The sequence below is a fragment of the Tachypleus tridentatus genome, chromosome 2 (assembly GCF_004210375.1).
Source record: "Tachypleus tridentatus isolate NWPU-2018 chromosome 2, ASM421037v1, whole genome shotgun sequence".
Lineage (NCBI taxonomy): Eukaryota > Metazoa > Arthropoda > Merostomata > Xiphosura > Limulidae > Tachypleus > Tachypleus tridentatus.
The window spans coordinates 88,883,015-88,908,324 of NC_134826.1; the positions used below are offsets into that span (position 1 = coordinate 88,883,015).

General features: G+C 35.0%; 1 protein-coding gene across 1 annotated transcript in view; it reads right to left on the minus strand.

Moving 5' to 3' along the window:
• The window catches only part of LOC143244459 (uncharacterized), a 66,388-nt gene extending 43,005 nt beyond the window's left edge, over positions 1-23,383 (minus strand). Inside the window, exons 1-2 of the mRNA XM_076489149.1 lie at positions 22,694-23,383; positions 375-531 (exon numbers count right to left, since the gene is read on the minus strand). Of these exons, the coding sequence (XP_076345264.1) occupies positions 375-531; positions 22,694-23,053 (517 nt within the window). The 5' untranslated portion in view covers positions 23,054-23,383. The remainder of the gene's footprint in view (positions 1-374; positions 532-22,693) is intronic.
• Positions 23,384-25,310: the final 1,927 nt, after the last annotated feature.

Genomic DNA, 25,310 nt, shown 5'->3' on the forward strand with positions numbered 1-25,310 from the left:
GATTAATATGGAAATACAGAAGTCTTAACACGTCAAAATAAGTTTAACGCATACGAAAAAAAAAACGTGTACAAAGAGGAGAGAGAGAAAAAAAACAAACGTAACTATGATTTCAACAGAAAACTTTACTCACACACCATAATTACTGTAACATACATATATTTAGTAGGGGCGTCATTTGAGGAGAGGGCAACCACCCCCTCAAGTGGCAGTTTCTGTGAAATATTTCTATTCTGCCTTGATTAATACAAAATAGGCAAATTATACCATACCTGAAAGGTCTCAGGTAAAGTTGGAGGAGGAAGAGGCCAGCCTTCTTTGCCCTCTCCCCTTTTTGATATTTGGGAACTTGAAACTGAGCGTACAAATCTCACCTTGGAGCATACTCCTGTAAGCTGCGTCTGTGACTGAGAAGATGTGTGGCGGCACCTCGTGGCGCTTTTTAACCCTGTACAGTTCAATTACTTTTTCAGTGTAGATAGGCAGCTTCTTGTAGGGGTTGACAACAACGCAGAAAAGTCCAGAATATGTCTGAAAAGTCGAAATTAAAAGACATGAAGGTTATAATAAATTTAATAGAACAAAACAAACGACCTTTGTAAAGGTTGTTTGTTTTGTTCTGACATTATTATCAAAATGTGTTAACGTCCAAAGCATGCTCTACAAATTCATTGATAACTATCACTGAAATGTCTAAGACTATTTATCAACTGCCAGAAACCAATAGCTCGCGATTTCCTTCCAAAGAGTATTAACACTTATAAGCACTGAACTGTAAGATTTAACCACAATACAGACATGGTGAGTTTATTGGTTTTAGCACAAAAGTATTCTGTTCACCGCAGGAATAAAACCATGGATTTTAAAGTTGTAAGTCCGGAAACTTACCACTGGCTTCACATGAGGTCTGCAAAATGTGGTGGGATAATTGAAGTTACCAATGGACACTTGGAACCATGGGCCTAGCTCAGTGGTTAAAGAAGGTAGTGATGGACACTTGGGATCATAGGCATATCTAGATATGTGGTCAAAGAAGGTAGTGATTGACACTTGGGATCATGGGCCTGACTAGATATGTGGCTTAAGAAGGTAGCGATGAACACTTGAAACCATGAGCCTAACTTGACTAGTTGGTAATCGAAGTAAGTATGGTTCAATCAGATTTCAAATATATATATATATATATATAGAAGTAGAATAACTAACAGAATCAGAGATGCTATTTCTCCAGTTTTGTCGTATTTGAAGTGTTGGTTTTATCCATTCTATACTGACTATCCCACACACGTCACCACAGGGTCACTAAAAAACCTTTTCATACGTCAAGGCAACGAAGAATTTCGTCTGTAGCCAATAATAACCTAAACATAATAAAATGTACTTTAATATCTAATAAACCACCGTACGAGTCCTCTAAATATACTACACATGTCCATCAAGTTCTTCATAAACTGGGCGTTGATTTTACACCCAGTTTATGAATATCTATAGATGGCTTTCACTTCTTACTTTTCCTCCAATGGATGTCTCGTGGACATAGGAAATAAACCATTAAAGATTTAGGTTGCTTATAAATAACCAAAATAATCAACTTGCTAGAATTAATTTCTATTGACCAGTCCAGGAAGTGACATTAAGTGTCTTTTGAAGATTATCTTTAGCCTCTGCTCAAATAACGTTATCGCCTGCCTGTAGTAAAAAAAGAAAAAAAATGGTTTGTGGTATGTCTCTGTGTCATCTGAATCATTCAATTCGTCATGCACTAGTCTGGGAACATAGTTAAATTTATTCTGCAAAAATTCAACTAAATAATTTAAAATGCTCGACAAAATCGAGAGGTTTTTCCTCCTATCGATTCTAAATACAGTGAAACAAGTATTTTAATGCGTATATAAGATTAACGGTTGAAAATCGCAGTTATTTTCTTAGTGTAAAGCTAAAGAATGGGCTAACTGCACTCTGTCTGTCACGAGAATCAAACACGGATTTTAGTGCTGTAAGTTTACGAGTCTACTACTGACCCACTATGAGCAACAGACAGTTGAATGACATTTCCTGAGATCCTGTTTGTTCTCTATGTAAAATATTCATGTCCTTCAAATAATTATTTAATTTATTATTAAAGGTTACACTTTGTAATTAAGCACAAACCTATACAATATGCTGTGGTCTGACCACCACAAGGTATCGAAACTCGGTTTCTAGGGCTGTAAGTCCAAAAACATACCACTGTATCATTAGGGGTCCAAGTCTATATTAAAAAACCGTCAAAGCAGAGTAGTGGTGTAATCTATACTTACTTAAGACCAATAATATATCTACTTGCTACTGTTGTTATGGTTATTCTGCACCGAGTTATTTCATTGTTACTTTCATTTTGGAAGATATTTAGTAATGCCATATAAACGTCAATTACGTATGATAACTATATTGCAAGACAAAAAGAGACCGTCAGTCCTAGTTGAGAAAGTATATTTGCTGTATTGTTTTGTACGTGACAGTCTGGCAAATCGGTTACACATAAACAGAAGTTTGTAAAGAATACACACGTTATAAATATTAATAAAGACATATCTTGAAAGTTGCCATATTTGATACCAAAAAGTGAAAGTGTAAGAGTTTTATACTCTCGTTACAACGGTTTTTATCTATTTTGAACGGCGATTCCTTCAAGACACACTGATTCTTCCATGAAAAATATTGGCTCAAAGGCTGTGTGGGCTAAAAGTAATAAGTTTTCGATATCTTGTAAGATGAAGAATCGAAACAAGAAACTTGTTTTACAGAATGGAGAAATGAGTAGAACTATTTCAATAAATGAAAATAACCACACGATAATTTTTAAATTTTTAATATCATACACTTAAGACTCCCACGCCTGAAAGGGTGAGCATGTTTAGTAGGATGGAGACTCGAACCTGCGACCCTCAGATTCCCAGTCGATGGTCCCACCAAGTATTTTCGGCATGTCAGCCGTGGGAGCGTTATAATATATCAGCCAATCCCACTATTCGATGGTAAAAGAGTAGCCCAAGAGTTGGCGGTTGGTGATGATGACTAGCTGCCTTCCCTATAGTATGTCACTGCTAAATTAAGGATAGCTATCGCAGATATCCCTCATGTAGTAACTCTGTGTGAAATTCAAAACAAAACAAATTAAAATTTCCTGTTAACAAATTACTTGTATGAAGTCTCAATTTTTGCAAACCAGCCACTAGAAGTTGATTTGTTGTAAAGCATACAAGTTATAACACGTTACGACGGCGTGAGTATCGAAACTCGATTTTTTTTACTTGTGGGTCCACCAACTATGTATGAAATCATTTGAAAGCTGTTACATTCAAGTTGATCGTATTTTAGTTATATTATTTAAAAAACAACAACGACAAGAAGATACAACACATTACTATTTCATTAATAATTATAATTACTACTAATAATAGTAATAATTAAATTATAGTTAACCAAACAGCTTTAAGATCTTGGTTAGGAATATCCGACTGGATTACTTCTTGGCTCGTTACCGTAGTGGGATAATAGTAAGTTTACGAACTTATCACACTAAAATATGGAGTTCGATATCCCGCAATGGACACAGCAGATAGCTCAATGTGGCTTTGTTATACAACACACTTTTCGTCATCCACATTTTAGGATTAGTTTGTTACAAAAGTAATACACATGTTCGCGATAATCTAGCCAGAGATCTACTGTAACTTTGGTCATAATTATTCTACTACCGTATTTCTCCGATAATAAGACCTACCCATAAAATAAGATCTAGTGTGATTTTTGGGGATAGTTTTAATATAAGCCCTACCCTTAAAATAAGCCCTAGTTAAGAGTGGCAGGAAGAGGAAAGAAATAAAAAAAAAAATTAATTTATTAATTAGTTTAATAGTTAGTTAATTAGTTTGTTTAAGTATTAATCAGTTAGTTTAATAGTTTAATAATAGTTTATTTTAAATGGTTAGTTTAATAGTTTTACTTTGTAACTTTATTTTTTTAATATATCAAAATAAGACATCCCCCGAAAATAAGCCCTAGTGTCATATTTTGGAGTGAAAATTAATATAAGCCCTGTCTTATTTTCGGAGAAACACGGTAGTTATAACCAAACGTTAATCAAACGTACGATTTCGAGGTTTTGTTAACAAGAGAAATTAACATAAAACTGTTCTACACACGTATTTATCATGTCAACAGTTACCACGCAGTGAGTGTTTGAACTGATACTTCGTGGGGGATGGGGGGACCTGCCTCACGTCGGTAACGCCCTGACAGCTGAATAAACTATTCTTATTCTAGATTTGCTAATTACTCTGTTCTATTAACGTTGACGATGCCATATAGAAGTAAATTTACAGAACTTTCCAACAAACGTAGTCGTCTCTATTAATTTAAGTTAAATGTTTTTTCTACATGTACTCTTTTTTGAGGATTATAGTTATGATGCCATACTTATAAACTGATTGAAAGGTAGTTCAGTCTAAGCACTTGACTCCTTATCGCTTTCAATCTCCATTCAGGCGAATAATGCCACATAACGGGTTAGAAGTTCAATCTTCGTTATGTCATTTCTCGCATGACGTAACTGTAACGACATCAGAACCGGATATGTTGTTTAAAAAGTTAAACACTTCCGTTTTCTAAAATGAAAGCGTCTTTAGAAGATACATACACGTTCCTTACACTTGATACGTATTCTAAACGCGATAATTAAAAACTGCTAATTTAGAAAGTGGAATAGGGATCGTCAAAGAAGTATAGAAACGAATTGAATTATATTGCAAATATTACATTTTCAAGCCTACACCTAAGAACTATAAAAAAGTGAAGAAACTTTTGCTTCAGGCTAGTGAAACAAATATGTGAATAATGAAATACTAAAAATACAAAAATCAGTAGACTAAATCACCTCTCACAAGAGTAGGGAAATCTATTATGACAATCGTCAACTGTTAGAAAACAACGTAGAGAGAAAGTGCGACAGTAAACTCGAGAAATAATGAACCTGCAACGTGTAAGTTTCCAATTAATATGCCATAATTTGCAAACATTATTTTTCAATTAATGTAAATTAGTAAAATACCAGATTTCTTCAATGTCGAAAAGTGAAGAACTTAGAGACATTCTTCAGGGATAAAAAACAAAGGTGCTTGAATTATTACGTCATCCCTAAAGTAATGTCCGATTTTAGGTTCAGAAAAATAGAAAGGATTTCAACAGCCTCTAATGTTACTTAATCTATAATGTATGTTCTATTATTATTCATTATTTCCTGCCAATGATTCACAAGCTTCTGAATGCCACTTCTATAAAATTCTTGGGGTTTGGAGGAAAAGAATGTAGAGAGAGTAGATTTGACTTCATATGTTCCAAGCTCTTTTACATCAACATAGTTCTGCAAACTTCGGAACAGATGATAGCGAGATAGGGCAAGGTCTGGAGAATAAGAAGGGTATAGAAGTTTTTCCCAGTCTAGCTCTTGAACCTTTGTAGATGTGATCCTTGCTGTATGGGGCCGTGCATTATCCTGGTGTAGCAAAAATTTTGTTCCTGGATAGTATGTGTTATTTCTTAATTACTTGTGTTGTAAAAGTACAGAAAATGACCATTATTCACTTCAGACTTTGCTTTTGTAACCTGGATAATGAAATTTAGAAGTTAACCTATTTCCTATGTAAAAATGGGCAAATTTGTATATTTTCATTTACATAAGGTCTGAATAAATCAACATATGAATCAAGATTTACATGTGTTTATACTAAAGTTATACAAAAATGTTTAAAAGTAAGTAGTATTTCGAGATTTGCGACTGTAATGTAAATCACTTTCAGCTCCCAAATATAGTCTCCCATCATGTTTTCATTATACGCTTCTTGGTAGCGGCGTTCAAAGTCCAGTATATTTTGATGAAAGAGCTCACCTTGCTCCTTTGACTATGTTCTCCTTGAATTTATCAAGATGAGCGTCAAGGTTATGAACTTTTAGGGGCATCCTGCAGCCAATTTTGCTGTACTTCTTCACCAGAGCCTCAACCAGTTTCATATAATTTTCGACCTTGTGATCGCTCCAAAAGCCCCGAACCACTGCGACAAAGCTGCCCGAAGTTTGTTTTCCTTCCTACTGAGCTTCTTGGGGAATTTTGCGCACTCCAGGATCTTCTTCATTTGTAGTCCAACGAAGACACCAGCTTTGACTTTTGCCTCAGACAGCTTAGGGAAGAAGTTTCGAAGGTACTTGAAGGCTGCACACTACTTATTAAGAACTGTGACAAATTGTTTCATAAGACCCAATTTTATGTGCAATGGTGGGAACACCTTCTGGAGGTCCAGTACTGGCTCACACTTGACATTGTGCCTCCCCACAGAGAACTCGGTCCGTTGTGGTCAGTGTTTCCTGTTGTAGTGCGCTGCGGTGTCCCTGTTGTCCCAAAGACAAAGATAACAGAGAAACTTGGTAAAGCCTCCTTGGAGACCCATCAGGAATGCCACCATTTTGAAGTCTCTGATCACCTCCCAGCCATACTCATCATACTTCAAGGCTGCTAGCAAGGCCCTGACGCTGTTGTATTCCTCTTTGAGGTGCATCGAAAGATATCTAAATTATAAAAGGTCTAAAAGTTTTATAATATAAAATCTTACTACTCTAGCAAGTAAAAATTGTCCGTCTTTCCATCTAGTTGTTTTGCAGTGCTCGCATGTAAAATAAGGTGCCCAGGGTTTGTCTTGATCCCCGATAGGCATGCCGAAATATGCCTTGAAGGCTAAACAGATTTTATCAGATGCTGTCACAGAGTACATTTTTGCTCTTGTCTTGATAAATTGGCCACATACATAGCAGAATGCGTCTGGAGAATGCTTGCAGCTTCTTGATGCCATCTCTGATAAAATCAGATAGGTCTGTGTTCACTTAGGAGCTAGAACTCAACTGAAGTGGTGAGCTCCTGCATATATATGTTACTATGAAAAGTTCTAGAAAATTCTCGTAAGTTCTACAACATTCTAGAAAGTTCTTGAAAATTCTTGCAAGTCCGGAAAATTCTCTATCAGTTACCCAGCACTGAATGTACCTGGAATGTTCTGAAAAATGAATAAATTTGAAAATTTCATTACCCAAGTCACAAAAGCAAAGTTTGAAGAGAAAAATAGGTCTTTTCCATTTACTTTAGGCATAAGCAATTGGGAAATAACAGTTTCTGCCCATGAACAAGAAAAAGTAAAAATTTTGTTACACAGTGTTATCCTGGTGTAACACAACACCTTTACGATTGATCAAAGCAGACCTCATTTCTTTCAATGCAACATTCAAGCACTAACTGTTGACAATAGAAGTCTGATGTAATCGTTACATTGAGTGGCAGCAACTTAAAGTGGATCACACCAACAATATCCCACCAAACGCTTAATAAGACTTTCCTAGGGTGGAGGTTCATTTTGGGCTATGCATTAGCCAGTTTACCTGCACTGACAGGTGCTCAAAATTTTTATAATATGTCCATTTTTCATCTCGAGTCACTAACCTGTTCAAAAAAGGTAAGTTACATTCACGAGAGTGGAGAGAAGTGCAAATGTCCACTCTTGCTTTAAGGTTGGCTTTTATCAAATCATGGGGGCCTCATTTTCAAAATGTTGACGTTTCCAAGCTGTTGCAGATGAAGGCGAACTGTTGAATTAAGCTTCTATGCTAGTTCTTCAACTGTTACAGCACAATTTTCATCAAGTGCTAGTCATCATTAAACTCAACAGGCCGACCTGAATGTGGCGCATAACTTAAGCTGTAGTCACCTGATCTGAACTTTTGAAACCACGTTTGACATTTTCTTTCATTGAGAGACTCTGCACAATAAATACCTTGAATGTTTCATGTAGTTTCTACTCCACTCTTGCCTTTTTAAAACTCAAAGCAATATATGCCTAATGTGCTCCTCAGACACATCCATCTTCATAAGGGTTTATTTGATTAATGATCTGAAAAAGTGTAGTTGAGTTAGTTTCTTTTATTTCCCTGAATATTTTTATACATGTCCTACTGCATATTTTAGTCATTAAAGCCTTCCAGAAAGACAAAAATGATGATGCAATTTCTGTGTTAAATTTTCTGATATTACTTATGGGATGACCTGATAATTTCAAAATTATCCTGTGACAAACTCAATACTGCATTCATTACTATTGTCCAGGTTTAAGTAAAACATTCATAGTCGTTTTTTCTGTATCAGCTTGTAAACTAAAATCACTAACAATAAAGCTGGAGATAGTTTTATAAGTATACACACTGTTTACTCTTAATAAAATGAAGCATTTCCAACTAGTATAACGACTTCTCCCTTTCTCTGATGCCTAAATGGCTTCGAAGTGATTAAGATGGTAACAAAGATGTAAATTTTAACAAGTGGAAAACCTTGAGTTCCAAGAATCAACTAAAATATCTACAACCTTAGTAGGAATTTGTTTAGTAACTGTGCACAGATGTTGGAGCAATATACTCACTCGTTCTTGCTGTTGGCTTCGGTGCTTGAATGGCTTCAAAGAGAAACTTTGCCAGAAGCGAAGATAAAAAAGAAATCTCTTTCTCTTTTAAAGGGCTATGTTTAAAAAAAAGTTTTACGACCTGTGCCGGAGTTTTTTTTTTTGGTAGGTTTGTCCGTGTTTGAATAAAATATTATTAGCCGTTTCTTCTGCAGACTTGTGCAACAATAATAATATGAATAACAAATGAATTAATTTTGAGCCTACTAAAATATAGCTCTACAACTCTAGTTTGTTTAGTAACTGTGCAAAGACGTTGGTGTAGTATACTTGGCCGTTTCTTCTGCAGGCTTGGTACTGAAATAGTTTCAAAGAGAAATTTTGCCAAAAGTGAGGGGAAAAAAAAGAAGATAAAATCTCTCTTTCTCTTTCAAAGGACAACGTAAAAAAAAACAACTATGACCTGTGCAGGAGTTTTTTTTTTAGTAGGTTTGTCCATGTTTGAATAAAATATTATTAGCCATTTTTTTCTGCAGGCTTGTGCAACAACAATAATATGAATAACAAACAGATTAATTTTGAGTTTTGTCTAACAATTGAAAAATTCACTATTTTTCTATCATCAGTATTTTTAGCAGCCTTAGTTATTTATATAAAAGATCTTTAGTGTTGTTTTAAGAATAAGTCTGCTTCTTAATATGGTTTTTGTCCGTCTATTCTATTAGAATCTTTGTGAAGTTCCTAGAATCCTATTATGATTTTAATAGTTGAGTACATTACATAACCATTCTACGTTCTTGTCCGACACTAGTAAAGTACACTACATAACCATTCTCAGTCGTTGTCTGACGCGACACTACGCAACCATTCTCAGTCGTTGTCTGACGCGACACTACGCAACCATTCTCAGTCGTTGTCTGACGCGACACTACGCAACCATTCTCAGTCGTTGTCTGACGCGACTAAAACACACTACACAACCATTCTCAGTCGTTGTCTGACGCGACTAAACTACACTACACAACCATTCTCAGTCGTTGTCTGACACGACTAAAATACACTACACAACCATTCTGAGTCGTTGTCTGACACGACTAAAATACACTACACAACCATTCTCAGTAGTTGTCTGACACGACTAAAATACACTACATAACCATTCTCAGTCGTTGTCTGACACGACTAAAATACACTACATAACAATTCTCAGTCGTTGTCTGACACGACTAAAATACACTATAAAACCATTCTCTGTCCTTGTCTGACACGACTAAAATACACTATAAAACCATTCTCTGTCCTTGTCTGACATGACTGAAATATACTATACAACCATTCTAAATTGTTTGATGCCATGACTATAATACACCACACTAAAGATTGTAAGAAACTTTGTGTTTGATGCCATGACTATAATACACCACACTAAAGATTGTAAGAAACTTTGTGTTTGATGCCATGACTATAATACACCACACTAAAGATTGTAAGAAACTTTGTGTTTGATGCCATGACTATAATACACCATACTAAAGATTGTGAGGAGCTTGTTGTGTGATGCCATGACTATAATACACCATATATAGATTATAAGTAACTTTGTGTACGATGCCATGACCATAATACACCATACTAAAAATTGTAAAGAGCTTGTTGTGGGACGCCATGACTATTATACACCATACTAAAAATTGTAAAGAGCTTGTGCGACGCCATGACTATTATACACCATACTAAAAATTGTAAAGAGCTTGTGCGACGCCATGACTATTATACACCATACTAAAGATTGTTTGTTTGTTTATTTTTGTATTTCGCACAAAGCTACTCGAGGGCTATCTGTGCTAGCCGTCCCTAATTTGGCAGTGTAAGACTAGAGGGAAGGCAGCTAGTCATCACCACCCACCGCCAACTCTTGGGCTACTCTTTTATCAACGAAAAGTGGGATTGACCGTCACATTATAACGCCCCCACGGCTGGGAGGGCAAGCATGTTTAGCGCGACTCGGATGCGAACCAGCGACCCTCTGATTACGAGCGCATGCCTTAACGCGCTCGGCCATGTAATGGAAGCGGATTCTAATATCCTAAGATAATATTTCATTAATCGCGAATTTACGACTTCCATCCAGGGTACTCCAGCTAGTAAAAATAAAATAGAATTGTTAACCAGTCGTATAAACGCTTCAGTTACCATGTTCTGATTCTGAGACAACTTCCAAGTTCTTATAACAGTGGTGGTCATTCATGTAAGAACAAACAACAGCCATTTAAAAAACAACAGACTTTCCAATTCCAGATTTCATTAATACAAAAATTATATTTCTCATTCCTTCGTATAAAAACCCAGATAAAAGTTGAGCCACCTGTTATTCTGTTTTCTATGAAATACATTTTTAATTTCCCAATGAAAATAATCGCACTATTCCTTTATACGCACCTGTTTTTCAGAATTTTTTTTTTTTTGTATATATACATGTACGGCCTATCTGACATATGTAACAATACACCATCTCTTTTTATTTTTCAAAACCAGATGTCGCTAATTAAAACTGAAGTTCCTTTAAGGCATACGGCTAAATCTTCCTGTTAGGTTTAATATAACACAGAACACAGCATTCGTAAGAAAATGGAGTTATTACATCCAACATAAAAAATAAAATTCTCTAAATGTGGTTCCAGAACAGTGAATGTAATATCTTCTAACCACAAAGTAACAGAAGTCACTATAGGTGAGAAAAGAATCAAAGGCTTAGAACTGATATTTGAAACTTGTCCCTCTGGAAATGTGGGCGAGAAATTATATTTTGATTTTGAAAACTTGGAAGTGAGTTATATTACCTGAATGAAAGATTCTTTGAAAAAAGCCAACTCGCGTTTCACAGAAACTTATGGTTATACAAAGTTAAAAGTGAATGGTACTAGCATTAGGGCAAAAACATGGGACGACTATTTTCTCAACCCAAACGAGCCGTTTTTGCATATATATTTCTCGACATCACTGATGGGACGACTAGTTTCATTTAGCATTAACCAGTGTATAATATCCATATCTGGCAACGTGTAACAAATACTGGCAAAATGGGTGTAATTAGTATATAAATGTTCATTCTCAGGTTTCGAAAACAGTTCACACTAGTAAACCAAACTGTTGCACAGCAGAGATACAAGTCACTCGCAACTTATTTCGTTTAATTTTTCAAATTTATTTCACACATTCAAAAACCTTTGTATTCCATTAATATCGTTTCATTAGGCCTGATTTTGTTAGATGTATATTCTTCTTGTAGTTTTTATTTCAATAAAAATCATGTTTTAATTCCTCATATACCGCCAGTCAGTACTGACTTGACATGACTTACATTCCACGAATCAGATTTATTCCACATAAAGTAAGACGGTTTAATTTGTGTGCCTGTTTTAGTGCAAGGACGCAAAATAGGCTTTCCGAGTTGTGTCCACATTGTGGAGCCCGAAACCCATATTCTAGCGTTATTAGTATTCAAGCTAAGTGCTGAGCCACCGAGGGATAAGTTCAGTTTAACACCACGCTTTAAAATATATAACCGTATTCGACCAAGTCATGTTTACTCAAGGATATGTATCAGATATTTTAAAAGTATATATATATATATATTTAATTCAATATACGGTTTTTATTTCTAAACATTTATTCGCGTTTCGTCTTTATATATTGGTATCTATGTCGAACAAATGAGGGGTATCTTCCAAGATAATCAGACTTACCACACTGATATAAAAATACCAAACTTTATGGAGCGAAAACAGGGAGCAGGAAAACGGTGAAATAAAGAACACTAGAATTTTCTAGCTTAAAGAGGTTTTTCCTCTTCTGCGGTAAGTCCAACCTTTTCTTACAATAATATCAGTGGTACATTGTGAAATTGTTCTTAGTTCCACAATCACTAAAGGCATGTCGTTAAAGGTAGCATATGCATCTTACAGGTGGTATGATTACTCGCAAAGTTTTCGGAATGCCACTTATGAGTACAATGTCAGAAAAAAAAACCAAAAACAATCTCTTCTTAGTGTTCCTTAATCACAAGAAACCCACTTCAAATAAAAACGTATCTCAGAATGGCTGGTATGGGTATTAACACTTATTAATAAAACAGAGAACAACATCTGAAGATGACTAAGGAAGGTCGAAACGTTGTTCACTTCTTTGTTAATAAGTGTTAATATCTATACTAGCCGTTTTGAGATACTTTTCTTGATGTACTATAAAAAATTAAATTAATAATAAACAAGTAAATGGTGAAATTTGGATACAAACTGATTTACAATAAAATTGGGGGAAAGAAGTTATTCCTACTGTTAACAAGATTGCAAATACGTTCATTAACTTCAACAAATTGACTTTTGTAATCTTCATTTTAATATCATCTGGACATAGAGTTCAATGTCAGTTTATTTATGGCTCTCTGTATCTCAACATGACTTCTACACTTTTCGTATAGATGTAGGTGGATTATCTCTTATGTTTTTCCATGGTCTCATTGGTTAGTAAGCTTTGGTCTTCATCTGTACATAGCAGAATGCCATCGCCAATTTTACTGACTGACACCGTCATGTTTTTGGTTTCTGCGACAGTCATGAACTCGCGAGGGTCATTAATAGCTGATTTCGTTTTCATCCGCAATATTCATAGTTGATGTCTTCAAGTATTCCAACAGTATTTGGAAGGAGGATGTCATTAAATGATTGTTTCTTTTGTTTTTGAATTTCGCGCATCGCTACGCGAGGGCTATCCGTGCTAGTCGTTCCAATTTAATAGTGTAAGACTAGAGGGAAGACAGCTCGTCATTACCACCCACCGCCAACTCTTGGGCTACTTTCTTACCAACGAATAGTGAGATTGAGTGAAACATTATAACGCTCCCACGGCTGAAAGGGCGAGCATGTTTGGTGCGACGGAGATTCGAACCCACGGCCATCGGATTACGAGTCGAGTACCTTAATCACCTATCCATGCCAGGCCGTCATTAAATGAACAAGAACACATGTACGTGTAGCAAAATTTCTAGAACATGTTGGGATATTACAATGTCATTTATGATACGCATATCTGCTATTTGGACAATCTGTGCATGTTCAGAGTATGACAAATGGTCTTAGAGCTGCTAAAAATCTGCGAGTTTTTAATCGATTAGGAATTATGGCAACTTGTGACCTGAATATACTTATGTTAGATCGTTAACAGTGTGGTATTTAATCAGGTTTGTTTTGTTTTGAATTTCGCTCAATGCCACACGATAGCCTCTTGCACCAGCCATCTCTATCTCAGAAGTGATAAACTAGATGGAAGACAACACCGAACATTATCGCCCTATCAACCATGGGATCGTTATAATGTAACTTTCAATTCTACTACTTGTTGATAAAAGAGAAGCCAAAGCGTTGGCGGAGGATGATGTTGATTGCGAGTCAAAAGTGTAGTACTAAATTAATCAATGCTTCAAAAATGATATCTACCACTCGACTATTGCGATTATCTTCATTTGTTTACTCTATTCTGACAATGCTATTGTATATTTGAGTTTGTTCTTTAGTCGTTGCGTCTTATCACATACGGATACTATCACAGTTTTAATGTGTGTGTTCTCCAAATACATGGTTAGATTGGTATTATAATAGTGTATAATTTCGTCGATGTGCTACAGTCCACACATAACTAGACATGTTCTAAACTGCAATAAAGACAGTCGATCATGAGTCGACCCTAAATTAATGAAACAAAGTTGGTAAATCTCAAATGACAGACCAGCTAACCAAATTCGTTCACAAATCAAAATTAACATCTGACTCGACTCATAAACCGAGGGTTGCGAGTTTGAAGCCCGTCATATCAAACATGCTCACCCTTTCAGCCGTAGGGGCATTGTAAAGTTACGGTTAATCCCACTATTCGATGATAAAATAGTAGCCCAAGAGTTAGCGGTGAGTGGTAATAATTAGCTGCCTTCCCTCTAGCCTTACACTGTTAAATTGGGGATGACTGGCGCAGATAACCCTCGTATAGCTTTGAGCGAAATTCAAATAACAAACAAACAAGAAATGAACGCTTGAACCGAAAATAATTTCGAAAAAGATCGAAAAGATTCACCCCCCTAAAAAAAACAAAAAAACGAAGGAAAGCGGCTTATTGTTTAAAAGTTGGTGGCTGTGCAAAGAAATTTCTATATAATAATGTGGTGAATTAGTAATTAATAATAGAACTATACAAAACTTACAAACCTTCATAAAATATTTACATTTTTGTTGTTGTTTCAGACTTGCATATTTTAGTATAATAAACTGAACTCGTTACTCTGACTGTATCCTCCTTGACTCTTCAATGTTTATTATAGGGAAAGCCTAGGCCTGATATGAATATCAAGTGAGCCTTGTTGTTTAAATACAAATAATAGATGTTAATTAAGCCAGATTGAATTGGGTATTATTACTAGAAGAACCTTGCGGAGATTACTGGACAGATAAAGTCCATTTCAAGGCCTGTGTCAAAATTTTGCAAGCGTACAATTGGAGCAACGTGCAAGAAGTAACAGAATTATTAAAATCCTAATTATGTTATGCACTTGGTGTTAAAAGATAGTTCAATAACACATAATTGTAAAGTAAAACGTAATGGCAGTTAATACAAACTCTGTGATCAGTGTAGTTCAGAGGCTTGGCATGCCCATATGGTTAGAGGGCGCTCGAGTCGTGATCTGAAAATCGCGGGTTCAAATCGTCATCACACCAAACGTGTTTGCCATTTCAGCCATGGAATGTTATACTATTACAGTCAATCCCATTATTCGCTGGTAAATGAGTAGCCGAAGAGTTGACGGTAGGTGGTGATGACTAGATGCCTTCGTCTTACATTGCTACAATAGAGGCAACTGGAACAGAGAATCCTCTTTGGGCGAAATTCAAAAACAAACAAACAGTAGTTCAAAATACGCCTAATTCATAGGAGGATCGAAAACAAGACTTGGTAAGCGACCTCCTCACATACTACAGACTGGCGCGAAAATTATTTCGAAAATAAACTAACATTGGCACATCCCAAAATCCTCAAATGATTCACGATTCTAGACTGAAAGGGGAAGAAGTTATCCAATTTTAATGATGTGTTCAGTCACAAGCTTAGAAATGTGTATAGAACGTTCTACATAAAAAACGTGAAAATAACTTAACGTCGTTTAAAATTAGCATTTTTCTAAGTAAAAAAATAAACGTATACTATAAGATTTGAAAGATTAAGATATAATTTGTTAATGAGGAAATTTCTGACAATATTTGGGAATTTCTTTTTCTATGTTTCTTTTTTATGAAACAGGGTTACCATAATGACTCCTTTTAGTCACTGCCATATTTCCCATTATGCGAACTTCCTTAGACATGTATAGCTTAAACGGTTAAAACCTAACTAGCTAACAACGAAGAGACTATAATAACATGCTACATTGTGTAACAGGTCTAATGTTAGAATGATACAGTATAAAAATATCCATAAGTGTATAGTTTAAAAACAATATTAATATAAAGCCTCTTCCTTCCAGTAGCTTGCACTAAACATTGTCTAGAGAGTTAACCTCAAACCCCCTTTAATGTCATAACTTTTCCAGCGTTCATTTCCTCAATTTTCCCCTTTACTTCTCATATGCAAAATTTGTGGAGAGGGCCTTTTGAACATCTTCTGCCCAAGCCCCAGTTACACGTAATAAGGTTCTCCTCCTAGTGTTAAATTCAATGATATGCTGTTAGTGTTGGCTAGCTAAGCTGCAAAACGTTTTAAAAAATTAGTACTGTATTAATTATCACTGATTTATTACAACTTATAGTACAGTAAATGAATGAATCTGCAAGTTAATTACTACATTTCATCTCTGAATCTTGATTTCATTGAACCTTTTCTTATATACTTGCATACAAAATTAAGCAAGAATTGCAGGGAATTTTCCCTTATTTTGTTTAAATCATTATTAATGTAAAGAATATATCTTTTTTTTTATTATACAAAGGTGGCGATTAACTATTGTTACTTACTGTACATCATCAAACGTAACGTTACAATCTTTAAGCCTAACCTAGTAATAGTGGTTCAATAAAACAAGATAATCTACACCAATCTACAAAGTTCCTTATTGTATTTCTAAAAAAATACAACAAACAAACAAAACAAAACAAAACGAAAATCTTCAAATATAAATTATCGGGAATATTAATATCAGCTTTAAAAAAATACAGTAACTCTTTACTATCCAATGCCCCCACCCTAAATATCTTTGGGATAATTCTAAGATAGTTAATATAATTTTATTATTTAATTTCTGTAGTGCATATTAGTGTATACAAGACATTATTATTAGTAGTAATAAAATACCTTATAACATTATAAATTATTTTATTTAACTGGGAAAACATTCGCGTTACAGCTTCTTCTGGAGCGTTCTACTAAGACACGAAGCGCAAACAAAACTACAATACCAGTTAACAACTAAGAAATAGACAATTTAAACAAAACTTTTAATAACGCACCCTTAAAAATTGTTATGACCGTGCACATTTCCGTTTGTTTGTTTTTTATCATCTACTGGAATATCGTCTCTGCGCAACGGGAAATTTATTTCCATAATCTGGTTGTGCAGTACCATCCTAAACACCAATTGAGACATCCGTTTCAAATATAGGACTTAACCATTCTAGGTCGCGAACAACAACGACCATACACCGACCCAGACATGGCTGCTTCAACAAGAGACTAGAAAATGTCAATCAGGGCTAAAGTTTATTTATTTTTCATTTGTTTCATTCAAAATACACGGTAATAAAATTACAACACAAAGAAAATCTGAAATCTCAATATTTCGGTCATGATTTTACTTTAAATTGCACAATACTTCCAAATTTATGTTATTACGTTGAACATATTTTGCGACTCGGACAACATGCGATCAAGCAATGAACTTTAAGAATAAACTAATTTGTAAAGAGGTCACAATTATATTTGACTCGCTTTTAAAATGTTCATAATTTTACGTTTGGCTGACACAATCTCCACTTTTCTTTTTTTTCGGTGTTGTTTTAAAAATATATATATTTACCCCCTATTTATTATTTCCATCACAACGAAATTTTGCCATTTTTTTTATCCTGTCAGTTTTTACTGAAGGAAATATTTCAAAAATATTACATGTAATCTAAAAATAGATCTTTTATTAATAAAATTTATATAGCCACATGACAAAGACTTACAGCGGTAAATATCTTATTGTTTTATTCTTCGTAAATATTGAAAGACATTTTGTCATTTGTTGAATTCTGCGCAAAAATACGACGAATATCTGTACTAGTCGTCCCTAATGTTGTTGTAACACGAGAGGTGATTAACTAACATCTCAAATGCAGTACAAGTGTTTTAAATGAAAATTTAATAAAGTTTTCCACAGAATCAATATTTCCAAATATATTAGTTTAAGCGAATTACAAATATCACTTCTAAAGACGCTATGAAAATCTTGAAACAAGAAACAAAATCTCCAATAAATCTAGAAGAACTTTAATAGCAACATTCAACCGGATTTTTACCGACAAATCAATCAACTGTACATTTCATAATCTTTACACTAATTTCACAAGCACTCGCCTCCTACATTAATTTTTTACGTCATTAAGACATCTGTTATATTCCTATGAAAAACAAAAACCTTAACACCAGTAATGATAACAAGAATCTCTTATCCACTCCGCCCCCTATTAATAATTATCTGAAATAACTTCCAAATGTTGATTTCAATAAACAATACGAGCTTATTTATGGGCGGCCGACCCCTTGACACCCCATAATGGTTGAGATACAATCGTTATTACGTTTGATGATTGCCCGCTGCTAACCCCTATGGGTTTGTGAATAACCCTTTTTGTTCATTAATCTAATATTGCCGAACAGAAGTTCTTTTCTCTTCCCTATTCGTAGTTACGCAGCCCTTGGGCCAATGACGTCAGCAACAGAAGAATTTGAAACCATATACTAAATAATGTCTAACACAGGAAATTCACACACTAATAAGGTTTGGTGTGACTTTAGTTGGGTACCTTCTTTCACTCAACAATGGTGTACACAGAGAAAAAGCTGTCACTTTCAAATCACGTTTCACTTTTCACTTTACAATGACGCCATCACGCGATCCCTACAACAATGGTATCTACTGTACCATAAATCGCAAATAATAACATTCGGTATAAGATGGATGTCTCATGGAGTGAATAAAATTCTGTGTTATCTGTTATTATTTTGGAGTGACTCTTGAAAGTTAGATAAAATCCGATCAACTACCCTCCCCCCCCAACAATTTCAATACACAAAGACAGAGTGAAGTTTCAATGCAGCAATACCAGAAAATATTGGGTACTTTGTGTAACCAAACAATATAAAACAGGATACAATAATATTTCCACTAAATGTCTATTTATTTCAGTTTAAGATATGAACACCTTTTTCTGAGCTGGTAGAGTATGATTATATTTATGCCATGATGTCAGAAAAACACACAGGTTCAAGAGATCTTAATATAAAACGATAAAAACCCTATAATCCGAGAACTTTCAAGAAAGGTGGGCCTCTTTTCTTCATGGATAAACAGAGAAAGAGTTTTTTATCGTTTTATATTTATTACAAGATATGACTGTGGTTGAATTGTTGTTATGCATACTGCTTCTGTTAAGAACACACTAAAATACAATAAAAACGGTAGTTAAGAACAATATACATGTCTAATGTCTTTTGAAAAGTATAATTAATATCTTGTTACATGTTTCTTCACATAATTCCTATTACTTTTGGAAATGTTGGCACCATAAGGCGTTCGCGATCAAAGCAGTTCAACTCTCCAACCAAAATATATATCTTGTAGAATAAATGTATAAGGCGATAAGGAATTATTCCTGAAACAACTGCTAAAAGTCAGACAGACATAACTGTAAAAAGCTATCAAGTCAAAATTTGGTGAGATCGAGGCAAGAAATTATTAGGCCGTGAATCTGGGTTCATTCGAGGACCCCAAAAACTTAAGAACTTTAGAATTTCTGGCTCCATGCTTAATATTTTTACTAGGCAATTATTTATCATTTTTAACTTTAATTTTCCAGGTTTATTATTATAATAATTATTAAAGTTACTCTTAATGGTGAAAGTACTACGATTAAGAAACACAGTTGTAAATTTTGCCAAGGTAGAAGCCATCTTTAACTAAGACAGCTCTATTTTTCTTAACAAGATGTTTGGCCTTTGGAATGACTTGCCTTTAAATATGGTGGAAGCAGTAAATCTGTGAAAGTTTATGTAATGGAAGACTTGGTGAATATTTGAGTGTCAAGTACTGGTTCCGAGTGTTTTTTAATAGTTTAGTTTATTGGAAGAGACAGTCAAGATAAACTAACAAGTCCATTGTTGTCCTTAAACGTTCTGTCCACAGATGCTGTTTTTCAGAGTATTGCAGATTATATATACGCTTTTAAAGGTTATTTCATCTATATTGATGGTTTAATCACTACAGATGGCCCAGCATGGCCAGGTGGTTAAGGCACTTGACTCGTAATCAGAAGGTCACGGGTTCGAATCCCTATCACACCAAACATGCTCGCCCTTTCAGCCGTGGGGGCATTATAACGTGACGGTCAACCCTACTATTCGTTGGTAAAAGAGTATTTCAAAAGTTAGCGGTGGATGCTGATGACTAGCTGCCTTCCGTCTAGTCTTAGACTGCTAAATTAGGGACGGCTAGCGCAGATAGCCATCATGTAGCTTTGCGCAAAATTTAAAACAAAGAAAATCATTATACATTTCGTAATTTAAAATCTTGTGTTGGTGTTATTTCTTAATTTTTTAAAAAAAGACTACAAACAGACATAAAAAGTTAGATTTTAATGGATGGAAGTTAACAGAAGTTTGAGTATTTTAGAATTGCTTCTAACGGCCATGTTTAATAATAATCATACGAAAGCATTCTTACATACTCTCACTCACTCTCACGTCTTACCTGTATTAAGTATACGATCTCTATAGCAAAGCATAGTATACTTTCAGAGTTGATTTATTGTCAAATATTTTAGCCGCGGCACAATGGCTTACAGAACGGCACTGACTTGTTTTGTTGTTGCTTTTTTAAGTACAAACTTTTATCTCATAGCTCAGTCATCTCTTGACCGATTTGAGGTCTGATTACAGTTTTGGACTCGGGAGGTCAAACCATTTTGGTTGATATATTTGACCACACCCATAGTCTCATGAATTAATTTACTCTAATTCTGTCCAAAATAATTTCAATTTGAAGGTAGGCTGGTAGAGATCTTGACGAGAAATAAAATCGAATGAGGCACACGGGCGCTCGACGCTTGGTGTTGCCGAAGCACAAAAAATATAGCTAAACAAAAAGGGGGAGGAGGTATCGCGGATTAATCTACTCTAAAGAAATTTGTGTGTATTTTCTGTTGTCATTGTTACTTGTCCCCCCGCTAGTGCAGCGGTAAGTCTATGGATTTGCAACGCTAAAATCAGGGGTTCGATTCCTCTCGGTGGGCTCAGCAGATAGTTCCATGTGGCTTTGCTATAAGAAAACACACAGACATCATTGTTACTTAGTTTCTTCCCCCCGTTTCACGTTATAAGTTACAAACTCATATATCATTCATTTTATTAACTTTTTAAAGGTTGGGGTTTAATGATTATGAAAAGTCACAGTTGGCAGTTTGTGTATTATTTCGCGTTGGTAACAGTACAAGCGTAACTATTTGATGTGATAATTGGACGTAACGTTACATTCTTCATAAGAAGTGTGCAACAAATTCACAAATGGTAGAAAATTAAGTATATGTCACTTAACAAACAAAAACATTGACCAACGACTAAGGGCCGTAAAAGCTTAATTTTTGTTATAAAGTTTCACTGCTTTTACAGAATTTCAAGATTTGTGATAAAATTTACAATCGAAATATCTTTAAATTTGTATAATAAGCTATCGCCAATATTTAGGCTACTGTTGTTAGTATTACGTTTAGTAATACAGTGTCATAAATCTGGGTTAATTGCTTGGTGGACATTTTCAATTTCGTTATTACGACATGCACATAACGTGAACCACTTGATTTTTCAAGAGTTCAAAGATGTGTTCGCCTACAATCGAAATAGAAATTACATTCTTGGATAACAAAGAAGAAGGGCATTTCCAAAAAAAACAGGTGAGAAATACATCAAGGAAATATATTCCGAAAATAACAATTATCAGACAAGGTAGCATCTGTTCAGATGGAATGGTTCAGTCAACTCCACCCGAGATATCACGATTATTTAAATTTTACGATATTTAAATTATCGCTATAATGTAACTATGAAACTATTAACTCTTATCTGACACCCGTGCATGGCCACGTGGGTTAAGGCTTTCGACTTGTAATCCGAGTGTCGCAGATTCGAATCCGCGTCACACCAAACACGCTCGCTCTTTCAGCCGTGGGGGCGTTATAATGTTCGGCGAATCCCACTATTCGTTGGTAAAACAGTAGCCCAAAAGTTGGCGGTGGTTGGTGATGACTAGTTGCCTTCCCTCTAGTCTTACACTGCCAAATTAGGGACGGCTAGCACAGATAGCCCTCGAGTAGCTTTGCGCGAAATTTAAAAAACAAAACAAAAACGCAATAAACGCCTGATCTAACTCGGTGTACTCTCCTCTTCTCTCAAATAAAAAATCCTAGAAACACCATTGAATCAGATGTTTTTGTAAAGGTGTAAAGACCGGTGAAATAAGTGAAACTGAATAAACAACAAAGCATGTGTGTACAATTAATTTCAAATTAGACAATGTAATATTTTTTTCATAAACTGACATTTCATTAGTTTACAGTTCTCCAATAGCATAAGTATCATATAAACTACACGTATCAAGTTAATACGCCTAACTTGGTAAAAAACAACAATAATTTATCAACGCGAGTACTAAGCACTAAATAGCCGAAAAAACACTTAATAAACAATATGAACACCACCTGTTGATTTATTAATTACGACAGAATATTAAATTCCAGTTTTACATCCATTTTTAACAGTTGAAACTGCAGCATATTGGTTGCCTTCAATTCGGATGACTGATATAGTTATATTAGATTATTTCTTTCATGCTGAAATAAATTTGTTTTATAAAGAAATGAAGTACTTACGTAAATTAGTCCCGAAAAATATCGATCTTTCAGGTTATACAGAACAGAAGCTTCGTTTAAACAGGTCATCTCAGCCATGTCATTGGCTTTGCTAAATTTTGGTGGGTTCATTCTCTGCACATTGTCTTTGTCCACTAAACATTTTTTATTAGTTTCCACAATTTCAACTTCCATTACGTCGCCAAGGTCCTTCTTGACGCTAGCCGCTACAAACCCATGCTGTTCGTGCGGTATCCACACCAACTTTTTGGCGGACCACTGGGCTTGTGTGGCAGAGTCAAAAATATTGACATTTTGGTCCACCACTAAATATCTTAACTCCGGGTCATTCTTCAGATCAAAAAAAGTCTGACCACTCATTTTGTCGGATTTCTATTAATCACTTTTAAAGTTGGAAAGAATTCGGATAACAACACTAGATCATAAAAGTAACTTGTTTCTAAGACTATCAAATCTAATGCATTTTGGATTATTTTCCGCTTATAAAGGGAGTGCGATATTTACTAGTCTTCTAAGAGAGAAATCTTACACAGTTTTGTGAACCTTCAAATTACAGTAATAGTTCCCAATACAGAATAGGTTAGTGAGCGCTAGATATGAAACTCCCCTCACAACCGATAACAGTTACTATCTCAGTAGTTCGCAGGCATTTGTACTGGTTTATTTTTCGCGCAAGTGTTAATGAGTCACGTGATAACAAAACTCAACTAAGCATGTGCAACGCCTCTCAAATGAGTCATGCGATGAATTATATATAAAAACAAATGATTACACCGCTCAGACACAGATTTCTGTTTTTATTTTAACAAAAGTGACATTTTTATATGTGCAATAACACATGAGCTCATAGTTTGTTTGGAAATGTTACACGTATTACAAATTTGTTTTTCATCAAACATACAATTGAAAATATAGCTTCCTGGATTAGATATTCAAGAACTCCATAAATATTACATACATTTTACAAATTTAAGGACTTGCGAAAGGGGTTATAATCAGGCACTCTCAGAGGTTCAGAGAGGTTTGGTTTGAATTTCGTGCAAAACTACACGAGAGCGATCTCCGCTAGCCATCCCAAATTTAGCAGTATAAAGTAGCTAAACGTCATCACCTACCGCCAGCTCTTTGACTACTCTTTTACCAACAAATAGTGGGTTTGACCGTTACATTATAATGCCCTCACGGCTGAAAGGGCGAGCATGTTTAGTGTAACGGGGATTCGAACTCGTGGGTAACGAGTCAAGCGCCCTAACCACCTGGCTATGCGGGGACGGTTCAGCGAGGACCCTGGAAATAATAACGATTATTGACACTTGAAAATTAGACAGTGATTAGCCCAAAAGAAAAATGAGACAAAATATGAGTATTTATTTTGTATATATAATTTACAGTTCTAAAGTGAGTGTGTGTGTGTGTGTCACATTTTGGCCTGATTGGGCGGCACATGAAAATATATAAATAGCGAAACTTAACAAATGCAAACTTTCTAAATTTGAGGTACGGGCCTGGAGGATCATCAGGCTGCTAGTTACAATATATGTTTAGTATCTAAAGCTGGTGATCGTAATTTTAGTTATGACTGTATGAACCGTATGTCCACAAGTAACTTAATAATTATTTACCTACCATAAAATAAACTTGTTGATTTAAATACCCCTGTCACCTATAAATACAAAGAAAATATTGTTGAAACTAAATGAATTCGTTCTATGTCCATTTATGATTCAACTGTAAACATTATGTCAAATTTAGAACAAAGAGGGCGCAAACACAACGGCTACTACGCATCCTATCGACAATTAACAGATGTAAACCGTTATAGGGAATCGGCTGCTGTTGGAACATTGTTTCCGTTGATAGAATGACATAAGTGCTGAATAACCCGCGAAAAAAAACGACACTCCCAAATGAGCTAGCTATTTCCTGAACAAACTGGAGTCGGAAATTTAGATCATCATTACTAGAGGAGAAATCCAGAACCAAAATGAATTTTTGATCTATTACTGTCCCTTAAAAACACATTTATGACAGACGAGTTTTGTCCTTTTTTGTTATTGTTGAAACATTAATAATTCCACACTCTTGTTACAATTAGAACATAAACTTATTATTCGAAACTCACTTGAAATTAAATATTTTTAATAGACATATCCGTATCAAAGTCCATATTTTTCTCTAGTCAATCGTATTAACAATACCACCTTTTCGTGAAACCGATTAATTTTCATAACCGTTACCATATTTTGTTCCGTTGTTTTTAAATTATTTTCATTACAAGTGCACGTGCTATGAACAAGAGCGGAAAATTAATTATTTTGACGTTACAAAGTAAAACCCACCGTGGAAAACGGTAGCACAAGTGTCACTGGTAATTTAGGAACAGATAGCGTAGATAGTGTTCGAGTAGTTTTGCATGAAATTCAGAAAGAAACAACAACAAAAAAACACGGAAGGAATTTGTAGCTTTGTACACTTCATTTGAAGAATGTTTTTACATGCTTTTAAATTTAAATTACTTCAAATAAACAGTTAACTTTAATCTATTAAAAATAAATAACACTGAAAATAATAATAATTTAACAAAATAATCTTAGGAAACCTAAATTTAATTTTATAT